This window comes from Lycium barbarum, chromosome 3, assembly GCF_019175385.1.
Source record: "Lycium barbarum isolate Lr01 chromosome 3, ASM1917538v2, whole genome shotgun sequence".
In the NCBI taxonomy this organism is placed as follows: domain Eukaryota; kingdom Viridiplantae; phylum Streptophyta; class Magnoliopsida; order Solanales; family Solanaceae; genus Lycium; species Lycium barbarum.
Genome location: NC_083339.1, coordinates 120810561 through 120828015, shown reverse-complemented (window position 1 = coordinate 120828015; position 17455 = coordinate 120810561). Strand labels below are relative to the sequence as shown.

The 17455-nt window shown below is 33.5% G+C and overlaps 1 protein-coding gene across 1 annotated transcript; it reads right to left on the bottom strand.

Annotated features, from left to right (window-relative positions):
- Positions 1 to 224: 224 nt before the first annotated feature.
- On the bottom strand, positions 225 to 9221 carry LOC132632093 (soluble starch synthase 1, chloroplastic/amyloplastic). Its single transcript, XM_060347911.1, has 15 exons — positions 8823 to 9221; positions 7194 to 7558; positions 6713 to 6790; positions 6492 to 6616; positions 5064 to 5145; positions 3754 to 3927; positions 3453 to 3534; positions 3111 to 3202; positions 2954 to 3016; positions 2780 to 2869; positions 2106 to 2230; positions 1911 to 2019; positions 1771 to 1826; positions 1277 to 1316; positions 225 to 692 (listed from the first exon to the last, which is right to left on the bottom strand). Exons 1-15 carry the CDS (start codon positions 9121 to 9123, stop codon positions 534 to 536), a joined length of 1941 nt encoding a protein of 646 aa, XP_060203894.1. The 5' UTR covers positions 9124 to 9221; the 3' UTR covers positions 225 to 533.
- Positions 9222 to 17455: the final 8234 nt, after the last annotated feature.

Sequence of the window (17455 nt, the reverse complement as noted above, 5' to 3'; positions counted from 1 at the left end):
AGAGCGTTACAAGAATTATTTAGAAAATATAAATTTGATATTTAACCAAATGTACATAGATATAAAGGAAAAAGAATAACAAAAGAGGATTTATTCTATATCAGCATCTATTTCTCCCAAAGGGTCCTGGTTTCCGTCAAGAATGTGTTCCTTGTTCGCACACTTCTTTTGATTGAAACCATTTCTCATAGTTTTGTTAACTTTTCCAAACTAATCATGTTCAATTTGAATAATAACAATAATTATATGAGATGTTAAAAAATGAGAAACAATATTTGATCAATTGGCCTCTCGTCACCCACATAAAATTCAAAATTCTCTTTACATGTTCCACTCTTCTCCCAAGGAGCACTTTCTTGGTTTCTAGCTTTCCTTTTCTCTTCCTTAAGATAAGCTACATCTCTTTGGAACTAACTTGATTTCTCTAAGTCAGAAAGAATCACAAACATTCCACACCTAACGACGTAGCTAATAGCACCAAAAGCTCAGTGTCTAGTTTAACGATATATCCATTTGCCTTCTTTCTTGATAAATCATCTGACGTATGGAGGATCTATAAAGGCCCAGTCGAAAACTTGCTCGTATTGAATGGCTGCATTTTCCCAGGAATAGTCCCTTTCCATTCCTCTCTTCATTAAGCCCTCCCAAGATGACTTATGTTCTGTATAAGTCCCAATCGCCACCTTCAGTGTCTGCAAGCAGTTAAAATTACACTATGTTATGGTCCAAAAGAGAACAGACGACATCTACATCTCTATTCAACTGCCATCAATCAACAAATGCACAATAAAACAAAAGTATGCTAACATTGATTTTCGAATAGGTTTTCAAAACAGAATGTTACAGCCAACAACTTTTAGCCTTACTTGACTAAAGGCCACAGTGCATAAGGAATCATCTTAACTGAATTAATGTGTTAATCATAAGGATTCTAGCCACTTAGTGCCTTGATGCATGTATTAAACAGACCATGATGTACAGAGAGATGAAACTAAGAAGATGAAAGGACTTCAAACACCCTCCACCTAGACGCACAATGAGCATTCTGTGTCTTGGTTTAGCCCCAATTAAACCAGCAAAAACAAACTAACAACTTCCGACTACTTGTACGAAACATATACATATACATAATGAGAAGAACAAGGAAACGGAATAAAGGGAATGCATTTCTATGTTAATAGAGTAAAAGAATTTATTTTTTATGCAAAAACAAGAACCACAACAGGAATGACTTAACAAACATTTAAAACTATCTATCGATCATGGGGAAACTTACATCAAGCAACTTTTGACTCGATAGAGGAGAAAATGTCCACCTGTTAAATTTCATAAATAGCGACATCAATTAGATACCATCATCGAAAAGTTAGCACAAGTGCACAAAAAATTCAGCAACAGGAGTGGAATATTCTTGTACCTCTCTTACTGGTAAATGGATACAATTAACGTTTCAAATGTATCTAATAATAAGAATCAAACTCCAAGAAGGAACAGAGCCAGATCATTGACTAAGGTAACACATATATTTCTAACTCTTAAGCAAATGAGCATTGGCCTCTTTAAATGTTCATTCAGAAACCTAATTCAATTCAAGGGAGAAAAGTTGGTATAATGGATTTCACAGCCCAAAGCAAGTACAAAGCTATTCTAGCCTTAAAAATGAAGGAGCAAGAGAGGGTAGTTGAAATAGAAATTTTATTTCAAGTTTCTTAATGAACAGCATCACAGTACCTAAGAAAAATCAACAGCATTTAAAAGAAAGAGACATACCCGGTACCTTCACCTTTTCCTTCTTGAGCATATGGATTAAAATCCTTCACTGTGTCCTAAAGATAATTTTAAAAAATAAAGTTTAAAGGCATGAGCTTTTTCATCTGAAAAGCCATTTCTATATAAGGAAAGCAACTCACTCTTAGGCCCCCAGTGCTATGAACAACAGGTATGGTGCCATATCTCATTGCATACAATTGGTTTAAGCCACACGGTTCGAATCTTGAAGGCATCACTATTATGTCGCAGCTGCACAACACAACATGAATAAGTCAGCTTAATAAATATTCAATAAGTATTTAAATTTACCATTAGACCATCTAATTCGGAATTACCCTGCTGTTATCCTATGAGAAACTGGAACATTAAATCCAACCCAAGAGCGAAATTTGTCTTTGAAAAGATTTTCCGTATGTCTCATCCAGTCTTCGTATTGTTTCTCACCAGATCCAAGCATCACCTGAATAAAGAATAGATAATAAATTCAATTAGAAAAAAACACTTTGCAGAACACTTGTACTAGAAAAATAGTATGAATAAACACATGCTCCAGAATTATTCCTGAATACAACTACATGATTTGCAACATTAAAATGAACAAGTTTTTCATGATGTGATGAAAAAAATTAGGGGTAATTCCTAAAAGGGTAACCTGAACTTTGAATTCCAGTTCCCTACCTAGTTGGAGTTCAATATTTTCAGTTCCCTGTTAGGAAATCTCCCGATAAACTCTGTAATTATGCCATAAATATAGTTTCAATTTGAACACATTCCCATGTCTACAATTCTGTATCATCAACGCATTACTAAGTATGGGGGCATGAAGGAAAAGAAGGGGAAACATAAATGTCAAAAATATCTCCAGCAAAGAAATTTCGATTGAAGCCCAAAAGGGAATACAGTTAATGAACAATTGGAAAGTCGAGGATCTTCCTGAGTTTATCAATCAGAGACTCCAACATGCTGCATTAATAATGATTTAAAGAAGGATGTGGGTGGAAGGTCCTACAAACTGGACATCATCCTGCATAAGTTCTGGAATTGCTGAGAGGATTATGTCAACACCTTTCTGGTAGTCCAGCCTTCCAATAAATCCAATCTGCATTATTAATGTTCCAAATTTTCTGGTTAGAGAGGAAGGGAATTTTTCCTCGTAATTCAAAGAAGTCAACAAAACTCTCACCAGTGGACAATCAGGTCGAATTGGAAGGCCCAGTTCCTTTTGCAGAGCAATCTTGCACTCCACCTGTCTAATTAAAATGGAAGTTAGCAGAGACACTTTGTGCGAATTAGTTCCAAGAAAGCGACGGTTCACGTCAGGTAGTGAAAAGCTTAATTACCTTTCCAGAGAGGTCATTGATGGAGTAATGCGAAGCAATATGCTCATCTGTTAATGGGTTCCAATCATCAATATCTATTCCATTAGTAATTCCTGCATAAATAGAGAAAGATTAAGTAGTAATTCAAATGTTCATAGATAACGGAAGGCACAGCTAAGGTTATTAAGTATACTTAGCCTTGGCTCTGGTCATGACTTTTAACAAAACTTAGAATTTGACTTGGATGAAGCTAATGCTGGTAAATAAGCCTCGTCAATCAACATATATCTTACCAAATTACAATTCGAATAAAAGGAAAAGAATATCAGAAAGAACTCAAAAGAAATCATCTGACACACATACCATTAAGAACGGACTTTCTACTGGTCAACAGCTCATGTAGCCCATATCCCCCTTCAGGAGTTGTTATTTCCCATGAGTACCCCTGCCACCAAAACAAAATTAGTAAAAAGAAAAGTAAACACAAGTAATAGGAAGAGAGGACAAATGCGATATTTTTATATACTGAATAACAATATTCAACAATTTATCATGATGTCACGTAGATTTCTCATACCGAAATAGAAATTCATGAACCATAATCAGTGATATACTTCCTAATATTCTTCGACTAGTATACAGAAGTGGAAATTTCTATATTTACCTGGCTAACTGTCAGTATCCGATCAGCAATTGCAACTGCCCCTTTCAAAATGTTCACTGTTTCACCAGTGTCAAGTGCATGCGCCCTTGCCCATGTGGGAAATATCCATTCAACTGCTCCATACCATTCTGGAGGCAATCCCAAATTTTTGTAGGTTGTTGCAGGTTCCACTCCCTATGCAAAATATCAAACAAGAGACGATCTATGACCGTATCAAACACTGATAACCTCAAGATGCAGATTATTTCAATAAAAGCCGGTGCATAACTTGAGTTGCAGACAGGAACATTCAATCAAGCAATCAATAAATACTTATGAACCACAGAGGTCACTACATAAAGTTGGAATAGACCAAATACAAGGTAAATGATTAACTATCAAACTACCAACAAGCAACAAGACCAGACATATGGATTCAGGATCCACCTCTCATCATCCACTAACTTTCTACGTCTAAACCAATCAGAATAAATCCAAAATATCAAACTGATCTAACAAGATTAGCCTGCTACTCCCCTTGGTGGATAAAAACTGGAGTTGGGGTCTTCATATGACATAAAACCGTCCATCATGGTCATTTGGTTAGTTTGTAGAGCAACTGATTCATTTGGAAAATCAGAATTTTCTTCAGTGTAAATTCTTACCCACTTGATCCTATAACTGTAAATAGGATGGAGATTTCGAGCAAACACATTTACATGCAAAGTATACATCTGATCTCGTGCAGTTAGAAACCAATATGGTCTAACTGTCAAAAGGGCATAACGTCAACCACACCACCAACCCTAAGGTTTTAAAAAAAAGGAACTGGTAATCTAGAGCCAATTTACAATCACCAGGGAGAATGTTCATTTTCTCTTTAACTTTCCTCCATATGGAAGGCATCTTGAAATTTTTATCAAACAGCCGCTTCGAGTTCCACTTACATTTCGACCATACTGAGATACATTTACATTTCTGCCTTCCTGAAGCAACCACTTCCCAGAAATTATGAATCTTAAATCAAATCACAGCTTTGTGAACCAAGAATTGAATAGCTTGAGCTTATCCCATGTTCTAGTAGATTCATTTCCAGATTCAGGAAGTGAACGAGTAGAATGATTAAAGACATCAAATTCAAGTCAACAACACTAACATTCTGATGACTAAGAATTAAATGGCTCAGGGAGAAAACCATGACGATGTTACAGTTTGACCAGACAATAAAACCTGTTACTCAGGGTCATTATACCTCCAAATACAGTGGTGAGCCCAGGAGACATTCATACCTCAATGTCACAGATATGGGGACAATTAAGCTAGGAAAGTACCTGATGTGCAATGTTGTGTATTGCGACAATACTACGAGCATCCTTGTAAACACCATAAGGACGATACTTCGCCGCTAAAAGTCTGCACCGTAGAACACTTGAAGATCAGCAAGAAGGATTCTGTCATAAACTGGTCAAAAATAGTCAAAAGCACAGACAACCAGAATAAGCTATTCCGCAGCATGTTGGGTGCTGCAGGTGAACGGAGGGAAGCTGTTCCCAAGGCTACTTATGATATACAGATATAGTGTGAGTAACATAGTTTTTTTTTTTTTTTTTTTTTATAATTTTAATCAAGGTATTTCATTCATAAACACGGCCAAACTGGTCGTCTACATGGGGTATACCAAAAGGTAAGGAATCTACAAAATATGATTCTCTACAAACACCGCCCAATCATCTATACAACAAGTAACTTTCTGTTCACACCAAAAGAAAATAAGGGAGCGGAGGCTACTCCTCAACTGAGAGAAACTCGATTCTACTCCTTCAAAAGCTCTCCTTTTTCTCTCTCCAGACTACCCACATTAAAGCAAGTGGGACCATGTTCCCAGCCCTTCGTCTTCTCCTACGTGACTGACATAGTTACGTGATAGTGTACAAAAAATCTCGACATGCACTACAGGACCAAATAATAACCCCTCAGTCAGTTTTGGACCTTCAAAATAAAGCATAACAATCAGATGGCAGTCAATGAAAGTAACATGAAACCATTTTAAGGAACAGATGACTACTAATGTATTACTCCCTCCATCTCAATTTAAGTGTCTTACTTTCCTTTTTGGTCTGTCCCAAAAAGAGTGTCTCTTTCTATATTTAGTAAGTTTTCCATTTCCAACATTCTATATGGCAAGTTTAAGACCACAAGATTTAAAGTACTACACCCATCTTTAATTTAAGACCACAAGATTCAAAAATCTCCTTTTGTTTCTTAAACTCCATGCCCAGTCAAACTAAGAAACTTAAATTGGGACGGAGGGAGTACAATGTTTTCTTTTTCTTTTGTTTTTTCAGAAGTGTATTTTGCGCTAATACATTACCTTATAGTTTATCAATAGGCTATAGTACTTCGTGATGGAAGGTAAGATGGAATTATTATTAGATTAAACAACTGCAGAAGTGCAATATAAGATTGATAATAACATCTGCAACTTACCAGTTTTCAAAAAAAAAAAAAAAAAAAAAAACATCTGCAGTACTAACACACGAGCATGATTGTGCAATGCATTATGCATCTATTATTATCTTTTTTTACGACGTATAGCAAAACATCTACAAATTAAGCCCTTGTAAGGAACTTTTTTAAGAAGTGCCTTCGTAAGGATGTTAAAAATGTCACTAGCAAAAGTAGCATTGAGATGTTTGGCATTCATCAAACATAAATTACATAGAAAAATATAAATAAGTCTGAATATTTTGTTAACATACAAAGGAACCAGGGCAGCGTGCCAATCATTAGCAAGAAACAAGCATTTCTCTCCATAAGTGAACCCTCCCAGTGGAAGAACCAATGGTGCTTCACATGCTGCGTGACAAAGCAAAGTGAAGCGAAACTGCTTACCAAAAAGATAGGGAAGTATTATCACTAGCCATCATATTAAACCATATAGAGATGTGATCATCGTGCATTAAAAAGAATAATATATTACCTGATTATCACCAAATGCACCATAAATATCACCATATGGCGTTCCAGTTCTTTGATAAGAAGGGTGATCCACAAATACCTGATAGCAAGAGCAGTGTATCTTTACCATTAAAATCCTAAATATGTACTTAGCAAGAAATATTATGTTAAATAAAAAAACAGACATATACAACTAATTTATCAACTAATCCAAAAGTAATACTCCCTCCGTTTCAAAAAAATAAAAGAGTTTTGAATCTTGGGTCTTAAAATAAAGATGTGTGTAATGTACTAAAATGCCCTTTGAATCTTGTGGTCTTAAATATGCCATGTAGGATGTTGGGTGTAAAAAGTTACAGTATTAAATATAAAACGTGGCATTCTTTTTTAAAGAGACTACAAGGGAAAGTAAGACAAACAACTTGAAACGGAGGGAGTAATAATAAAATATAAAGTAAGCAGGAAAAAATGTATGCAAAAAAGGGTATGTCAAACGCTCTTACCCAGTCAACACCGGCCCTGTATTCATGGTAGAAGCCTACTTCCTGAGCACCACCAAAGCAGTGGATCGTGGCCCGCACATCAAGGTCAACAGCATTAGCATATTTTTCATCTGAACGACCTCCATTCAAATACCTAGGTGAAACAACCATTACACGATGACCCCGAGCAGCTAGTGCCATAGGCAAAGAACCACAAACATCTCCTAAACCACCTGTCTTAGAATACGGAGCTACTTCAGCAGTAACAAAAATGATATTAAAAGTTAATTTAGGGGTTTTCTCCATCTCTTCAGCATCCTCACTCAATTCATCTCCATCATCGGCTACAATATCATGAGATTCAACCATTGTTGCATCACCTGCAACTGAATTGAGTATGCACCATTTTCATTTTCTTTGAAGGCAAAACTAGAAAAAGAAAGAACTAGACTGTAAACACTATCATTACATATTTTTGCACAGAAATACATCAGGCGTAAAAGCAATTGGTAACGAGCCTGAATCAATTCAGTAACTGAGTTAAAACTCCCAGCGTTTCTTCATATAAATTTATTTTACATATTAGAAAGAAAAAAATTAAAAAAAGACCCTATTATCCCACTAATTGTAACCTTTTCTAGCTGCAACATGCTAAGCCTCTCACCAGCAATAGAACCAACAAGTATACACATGTTTCAAGCATGCGAGCACTAACAATATCACCGTCTCAGAGTGGAAGTCCATTCAAACAAGAGGCTGGTTAAGTACTTTCTTATGGATGAATAAATTAACTAGTCAATAAAGTAAAGTTCCAGAACTTCACACTTAGCATCACCAGAAACATCGAAATAGTTGAGCATTCTTTCTGTCATATTGAAAGAAAGACCAACTCATCTAACTCTCAAATATCAGGCTTACACTCTAAAAATCCAATTACTATGAGACATGCTGATACAAAAGTTAAAAATATACGTATTAATCATAACCATATAGTTGATTTCTAACATTGTCCCCAAACTATAATTATCAAGTTAACTGTTCTCAGCCTCTGTTCGCTTTCATCAGATACAAACTATGGTGTAAACAAAGTCATATTGATCACTTTATCAATCGGAGCAATGAGCATTTATCCAAACTACAAAGTACAGTGGAATTATATCCATTTAGCAAATCTTTTAATCACCCATTCACCCTCTTCTTCTTCTTTTTTAAATGACAAGGAACCCGCAACCGCTACCCTTTGGGTGTGCACAGGGTAAACCCCGCTCCTGTGCAATAGCCGGCAAGCCACACAGGAGAGATAACCTGCACTAGGCAAGCCATGTGCGACGAGCTCGACCCAGAAGGCAAATCCCCTACTTTGGTAGGCAGGGGGTTTCGAACCTGAGACCTCCATTATGAAAGCCCCATGCTCAACCATTGAGCCACCCTTGCGGGTATCACACTCTTCTTTTTAAGGTAGAAGTTGAGGTCCTTAACGAAATTGGCATTGTTTAATCAAATGAGGATCTATTATGTCATCTCCAAAATTAGATTTTTACTAGATTGAGCAACTAGGAAACAACATCCGGATAAAAATACACAGAACACGTAAAAAACAATGAAATTACTGAATGCTAACTTCAAATTCAAGAAAACAAAAGACAATACCAGAATGGGGAATCAATTGAAAACCAACAACAGAGCCAGAACCATCCCTCTCAGCACCTAAAAGAAGACCCTCTGACACTTTCTCATCTGGAGAACTACCACCATTACTGAATGAACTTCTAACACATAAAGATTGGATCTTTCTGCTTCTTTTTCGTCCTTGCAATAACCAAGAAAACCCCACTTGACTTACTACACTCAATCCCTGCAAACCACTCCCTGACACACATAAACAAGACTTGTTGCTAAGATTTGTTGATGTTTGGAGAGACCCCATTTGGGTGGTAAGATCAAGAATCATGCACAGAGAGAGTACCCTTTCAATGTACTTGTAGATATATTAATAATTTAAAATGTAAGGGACAAAAAGAAGGATAGAAAATCTGAAAAAGAAAGAAGTGAAGAAAGATTTTGCATTAATTGTATGAGACACTTTGTACATTTTAATTTACTAAATTATATCGGGATTATAATCTTCCGGAATTAATTTATCTCATCTTTCGAATAAGGTTGTATATTTCATTCTTGAAATTGTGCTTTATTTTATACTCTGTTTGATATTACAAAATTAATACTCCCTCCGAATAAAAAAAGAGTCTACTTATCAAAAAATCAACTTTATTTTTTCAAATTTACCCCTATTAAGTGTCATATGACCAAATTCCAATGCTTGTTTAATTAGGAATAAATTATTTATTTTTATCTAAAAATTGATATTTTTTTAAGAAGTATATAAATGACCAAGTGAACTCTATTTTTAATTTAGAGAGAGTATCAAAATTAGTACTAAGATATCCCAACTTATATCATGTACCGAACGATCCCTCAAAAGAATATTACTACTGGTATATAGGATCTGATGAAAAAAAAAAACACAAGTGCCTAGAAGGTCGACATGACCTGAAAACGACATCGTTACAGTCGTGTCAGTGGACAGTTAGCGCGAAAAATCGTGTGGACCGACAAGTGGGGGATTTACTCTACCCCATCACGGGCGGTGTTTATTGATATCCAGAAAACCCTCTATAAATATCCCCGTCTAAATCTCACCTGTATCACTCATGTTGTTATATTGGCATAAGGAATCTAAAATTATATATATGCTGATAATTTCAAAAAAAAAAATTGTAATATCCACAAAATTTAGTGGATTATATGTTACTACTCCCTCAATCCAAATTTATATAACGTGTTTGACTAGGCATCAAAAAGAAGAATTTTAAAAAATTGAAACTTATAACAATTGTGTAAAGATTATTAATGTGTAAAAACAAGTCGTTAAAGTCATTAGTATTGCTGCATGATTTTTGTCATCAAAACCAACATTACTCTTGCTTAAAAGAATAAATCACGTAGTAGTTAAAACGACCATGCATAAGAAAGCTTATTTTGTTATGAGATGAATTTCATTTTATTTTGCATGACTGTGTTGAGATGATTTAATTGGATAGATATGGTTAGTGAGGATTTTTATAATTGATTTGAACTTGTTTGAGATTAAAATGTAATTACTAGTTTTGGTAGCATAAGATGAAAATAAGAAAACTTCATCACTATGGTTAGAGTGACAATGTCTTAAAACCGTAAGAATTTATTTGCATTCGATGTTTATATCAAACTAATAAAATGTATGAAATTGTTGATAAACTCATTTTTCTTCTTTTTACCCAGGCATATGGACTTTTTTAGAGTCCGGAGCCAAATGACTTATTTTTACAGTCATTAGACAAAAATAGTATGTTTTTTTTTTTAGACCAAAATGAGTATTTCGTTGGTTATCCAACGAAATACCCACACAACGTACTGTTCCGGTGCCGATGATTTCTTGCATTTCGCTACATGTGTAGCGAAATGCAAGATTTTTTTTTTTTTAATTTTCCTTTGCATTTCGTGAATCAATTCACGAAATAGGCATTTTTAATATATTATTTTTTTTTTGCAATTCGTGTAATTAAATAAAACTGTTTTTTTTTTTAGCATTTCGTGATGCAATTCACGAAATGGATTTTTTTTTATTTTGTCAATTAAATGAACGAAGTTGATACGAAATGCAAAAAATTGCAAAAAAAAAAAAACCTATTTCATGATTTGATTCACGAAATGCAAGATTTTTTTTTTCCTTTGCATTTCGTGAATCAATTCACGAAATGGCATTTTTAATTTTTTTTTTTTTTTTTTTTTGCAATTCGTGAAATTAAAACTGTTTTTTTTTTTTTTTTGAAATTAAAATTAAAACTTTATTTTGAATATAAATCTAATTCAATTAGATAAAAATATAGGAGAAAGATTAGTTGTAAATTGGTGAAAGAGTAGTTGTAAATTGGTGAAACTTTAAACAGTCATAACTTTGCGCTCGGATATCCGATTTATGCAAAAAAAAAAAATGATTTTGCATATTTTTCCGAGATCTAGCAGCGCAGGCGGTTTGGCCGGGCCGATTTTCTAGAAAACCTCTTTTTTCCCTTCCAATTTTAATTTTCCCCCAAATTGGCGGGAAATTTTTAGTTTTCTTTACTTATATTATGATGATGCGCAATAGACTTCAACATAAAAATTTCGGAGTAATGTAGCTATGAATGTCAATTTCACTTATGTGGTTTTAATTTTTGAAAATAAAGCTGACTAATTTTCTCAACATATAGGATAAAACTAATTTTTTTTATCCTATTTCGTTTTTTAATACACGAAATGCAAAAGAATAATAATTATAATTTCCTATTTCGTTGGTATATCAACGAAATACAAAAAAAAAATGAAAGAAACTGTTTTTTTGTATTTCGTTGATATACCAACGAAATAGGAAATTATAATTATTATTTTTTTGTATTTCGTGTATTAAAAACCGAAATAGGATAAAAGAAATTAGTTTTATCCTATATGTTGAGAAAATTAGTCAGCTTTATTTTCAAAAATTGAAACCACATAAGTGAAATTGACATTCACAGCTACATTACTCCGAAATTTTTATGTTGAAGTCTATTGCGCATCATCATAATATAAGTAAAGAAAACTAAAAATTTCCCGCCAATTTGGGGGAAAATTAAAATTGGAAGGGAAAAAAGAGGTTTTCTAGAAAATCGGCCCGGCGGCGGTTTGCGCTGCTAGATCTCGAAAAAATATGCAAAATCAAATTTTTTTTTGCATAAATCGGATATCCGAGCGCAAAGTTATGACTGTTTAAAGTTTCACCAATTTACAACTACTCTTTCATCAATTTACAACTACTCTTTCTCCTATATTTTTATCTAATTGAATTAGATTTATATTCAAAATAAAGTTTTAATTTTAATTTCAAAAAAAAAAAAAACAGTTTTAATTTCACGAATTGCAAAAAAAAAAAAAAAAAAATGTCATTTCGTGAATTGATTCACGAAATGCAAAGGAAAATAATAAAAAAAAATCTTGCATTTCGTGAATCAAATCACGAAATAGTTTTTTTTTTTTTTTTTTTTTTTTTTTTGCATTTCGTATCAACTTCGTTCATTTAATTGACTAAATAAAAAAAAATCCATTTCGTGAATTGCATCACGAAATGCTAAAAAAAAAAAATAGTTTTATTTAATTACACGCATTGCAAAAAAAAAAAAAATTGCCTATTTCGTGAATTGATTCACGAAATGCAAAGGAAAATTAAAAAAAAAAACTTGCATTTCGCTACACATGTAGCGAAATGCAAGAAATCATCGGCACCGGAACAGTACGTTGTGTGGGTATTTCGTTGGATAACCAACGAAATACTCATTTTGGTTTAAAAAAAAAAGCATACTATTTTTGTCTAATGGCGATAAAAATAAGCCATTTTGGCTCCGGACTCGATTTTTTTAACTCAATCATGATGAATTAATGCATATTTTTATTTTATTAAATTATTTAATCATGATAAGTTGATATGATTAATTGTAATCACCCGGTAAGTTTTACCTATTTTCATCAATTTTCATGCCTTCATTTCCATTTGCTTCCTCCTAAAGAGCAACCAAATTTCTGGTCACATCCAGAAAACTTTGGAACGAAACTAACTTCCAACACTGTGGCATAAAGGCTCTAAGGCAAATAGCGTCCAGTAGTGGAAGTTGATTCCTTCCTTCCTCTCGAATTCCCAAACTTGACCTTGACTTTCACCGCTAAGAAAATAAATACCATATAGCTTTGACATGATTGGATATTGAATTTAACAAATTACTTTGACTTATGCGCTAAATTACTTTTTTTAGTTTCAATTTATAGACGTAGGTGTCTAAGTCAATCCCTCCACCACCACAAGATGTGAAAGCCTCGATGGATAGCTTATTAGAAAAAAGTTTCATAAGTTTGACTGCATCAAGCTCTAAAGCCGGGTATTCTGTATCAGCTCGGCTAGATCTCTCTTTCTTATTTCTGTATTTCTTTCCCATGACGAGGCATATCGGTTGAAGAAGATTCTTCTTTTGATCAATCAAAACCCCTTCCCAAACATTTATAGTATAGTATTACTTTTTGATGAGTTAAACAATTTGTTGTTTTTACGACAATTTCCAAATATTTTTTAATTACAAAATATTTCAACTTACAATATCTTTCTTTTAATTCTCGAATATGTAGGATTTATTTCAAAAAATTAATGTTTAGACCCTTCACTTTGTTCCCCATCGCTCTTACGACAAAAGTTTAAGGACCCATGATCTAGCCTAGTAGCCTTATTTATGTAGGGCCTGTTGGATGCAGTGACGGTCTAAGTAATACAGAATTTTCATTCAGGGGTTCAAGTTTACTTAGGCAGTTGGCGGTGCAAAAGAGAGACAAAAACTTTGAAGAAAGATGGAGAGAAGAGTTTACTTTGGCACTTGCAGCAGCAACGATTAGCTCCGACTTATTGGTGCTCAACTGGCAAGAAACAACACATTTTTAACTCTAATTTGGACCTTTTGATTTTAGGGATCAAAAATCCCTAATTCAAATATGTATAGAAAAATTAAAATTATCGAAACGACATCGTGTGGCTCTTCAAAAAATTAAATGGAACAAACAACAAAAGTTAAACGTAAAATTTTTTGTAATCCTTGAGAATTGGACCTTGCACATTGGGGTGCATTTTCCCTAAACCAATGAACCAACTTTTTGCATCTTATTTAGGGGTTCAAAATTTATATATATACATACATAAACACAAAAAAAATATACTCTGTATATACAGTGTAATTTTTTGCAGAGGCGTTTCGGGTGAACAACCTCTCGGCCCCTACATCTGCCCCTGACTGAATGGTTTAATGGGTGCACACATAAAGGCCCAACGCACAATGTTTTTTACTTGTTGAGATCACTTGGGATTACTGTTTACAAATTGTTTACCTGCGATGATTACATCCAAATATTATTATATATCTTGTTATTGTTTTCATGCATTTAGTTTGAGGTTTACTTTATATCATGGTGTAAGATTTGTCGCGCAATAATCTTATTGGGCGTTATGCTGATCAAACCTACTTATTGTTCCGTGCAGACTGCAGATCCTTATGCTAGTGGCATTGTTGTGTTCTCGTAATTTTGTTCGAGGCAATGTCTGGTTTAGATGAAGTAAGTCAACTGTTGAGGTCGTGGTAGTGCCTGCTTTATGTCATTTATTCTTATTTTTGTGCTGCGATCCTTTCATTTGTATTGAGAATTGTAATAGCTTCATGGCTTTATTTAGGGTACTTTGGGCTTTCTTTCACACTTTACTTTTCCTCCTAATTTCACTACATATAATGAATTTATAGACTCATTTAATTTCTCAAGTGCTTTACTTCATTCATTTCTCAAAATAGTTTTAAAATAAGGATTGATTCGCGGGTGGGTAATCAACTTGTTAGGTGCCAATTGTGACTAGCCAAATGGGTTGTAGCATCAAAACCGAGAGAAGATATGACATTTACATTTACAACTTTATACTGAGTAAAATAATAATAATTTAATCTTAGTGACATTTATCCATTTAATTTTAGTGATTTTTAGTTATGCTATTAAAATTTTCAGACTTTTTGATTTGTCATTATAGACTCCTATTGCATGAAGATCTGTCATTAGTTTTGATTTATCTAACATTCTATATTTGATATATAATAGTATATCGACTTTAAACAAACATTTTATATGATATATCTGGTGATAACATAACAAATGATATCACATATTCGAAAAATTGCAAGTGTACTTAAAAGTTGGTCTTCCTAATTTGGCCTACATGCCATCCATGCAAACAAGTAAATGGGAAATGGAGGCTAAGTAATCTTCATGGATGATTCACAAAATCATCAATGTCAGGAAGTACATAGAGAAGGCAGGTCTCTTTTTTTAAGCTTAATATCTTACTTATACAAAAAAAATAGAAGCCAAAGTTCAAAAAAAGGTAAAAGAGTCCCATGTCCTCATTCAGTTTCTATGTATCATGCTCCTAGACAGCTTGAAGATCGCACTTCACTCTTACTCCTGACATTCATCATGCATCATCAATCAATATCATTTCATCGAGCTTTACATCACAATGATACAAACTGTGCAGGTAAATGACAAATGCAGCTAAGATGCAATTTGCGTAAGTGCATGGATGTAGTAATATCACCTCTTTCTTGAAATTAGGAGATGCATGGTTTGCAAGTTAATTTAGTAGGTGTTGCACATCTTTAGATTGTCATGTGCTCCAACAAACTATTGTACTATAGTTCTTAAATCGTTAATGGCAGCATTCTGAGCATTGTAAAAGCATTGGACTAGTGTTACACCAGCTGTCAATACCATCAAGGTCTTTTTTGTGACATGAAAATTGTCTATGCTAATTTTGTGTGGAGCTTTATCCCCATCAAATAGCTTGAAAAAGTATCTGAGTATACCAGGAAGCACTATACTTGATTGCGAAAAGAGTCGACATTCACTCAACCCTGTATGAAGCGATGTATGTTTGAATTTCACACTATCCTCATCAGTAGGGGACCACTTCTTTGGAGGGATTTTTTTTTTTTTTTTTTTGTAAAATTATCTATCCGTCAACCTAAAAATCTCTTTCCTAGTGAGCCTACACCATAAACCTCCTTGATTTTCATTTTCGCCATCAGCAAAGCCTAAAAAACTTTAGAACTTAGCGAACAAGTCATTCAGAAACCTAAGAAAAAACATCTAGTCTATTACTTAATGGACTATTATATAGTTCTCCTCAAGAAAGAACAAGATAACTTTGTATCACCGAACCTTGATTTTAGAATTCATCAGATTAAGTAGATCATACTGACAAATACAAATCTTTTACCATCCAAAAGTCTATTTTCCAGAAGACTTGGCATGTACAGATGATATATTTTACATATATTCTTGTACTTTGTCTAGTTACATTTATACGATTTATTTATCTTCATGGAGCTAAAATACAAATTTGGTATCATCTAACCTTGATTTTACACTACAATCTAGAGGAAGAAAAAAAATAAGAATTGTGACGGAATTCGACTTAGTGATGGATTTGTGACAAACTCTCGGCCATCACAAAGCCGCTCCTCATAAAAAAAAAAAAAATAGTGACGAAATAATGACTCCGTCACAAATGTTTGTGATAAGTTTTGTGACAAAATGGCCGTCTCAATTAGAGATGAATTTTGCTAATTGGTCACAAAATATTTGATATAACAAAGGTTCAATCCCTCACAAATAGTGATGGACTAAAAACAAATAATTCTGTCACAAATAATGTTTATGATTAAATAATATTTTCTAATAATTTTTATAATATGTAATAATTTTTTAAATAATAAGCAATTATTTATTAATTATTTACTATTAAATGGTAATTAAATCATTAATAATTTAATTAATAAAAACATACCTCTAGAGGTTGCTCTGTCACTCTTTGTACTAACCACTTACACTACATGTTTATTTTCTTCCGATGTGACTATTTGTTTTCCCAATATTTGTGATGAAATGATACGTCACAATTTTGTCACTAATTGGTGTAACTGGATATTCGTCCAAATTGTGTTTTTTTTTTCTTTCTAATTTGTCACTTATTTGGATATTCTTCAATAATTTGTTTTGCCAGTCACACCAATTAGTCAAAATTTGTCCGTCACACGTTGTGTTTTTTCTTGTGGTGAGTTACAAGCCTGTCACAATTTGCGACGAACTTGTAACTGGTCTTTATTTTTGTGATAGAATTGTGACAAACCATCATTTCTGTCATAAATTTGTAACTGAATTATGACAGATCATCATGACCATTACAAATTTTGTTTCATTGATGAATTATATTATAAAATCATAAAAAATCCATCATTAAATTATGATTAACTTGTCCGTCATAAATATTCCGTCACAATTTTAAAATTTTCTTGTAGTGGGAATTGTATAACATTAAGGGTAAGCATTGGTGGATAAGAGTTACTCGATAGGTGTGCTAGTGGGAGAGCAAACACTTGATGAAATAGTTGAGGTACACACACGGTTGTCAGGCACAATCATTATCCGAATATTAGTAGTGGTGAAAGAAACTATTAATGTAATTAAAATGATAGAGAAAGTATCAAATGAAAGTTTAAAATTCTGCTAGTTAATGAATTTGAATTCCTTAATCCTTATCTTCCAAGTATATAATATGTTATAAATCAAATGGTTTAAGAGATTTTGAAACG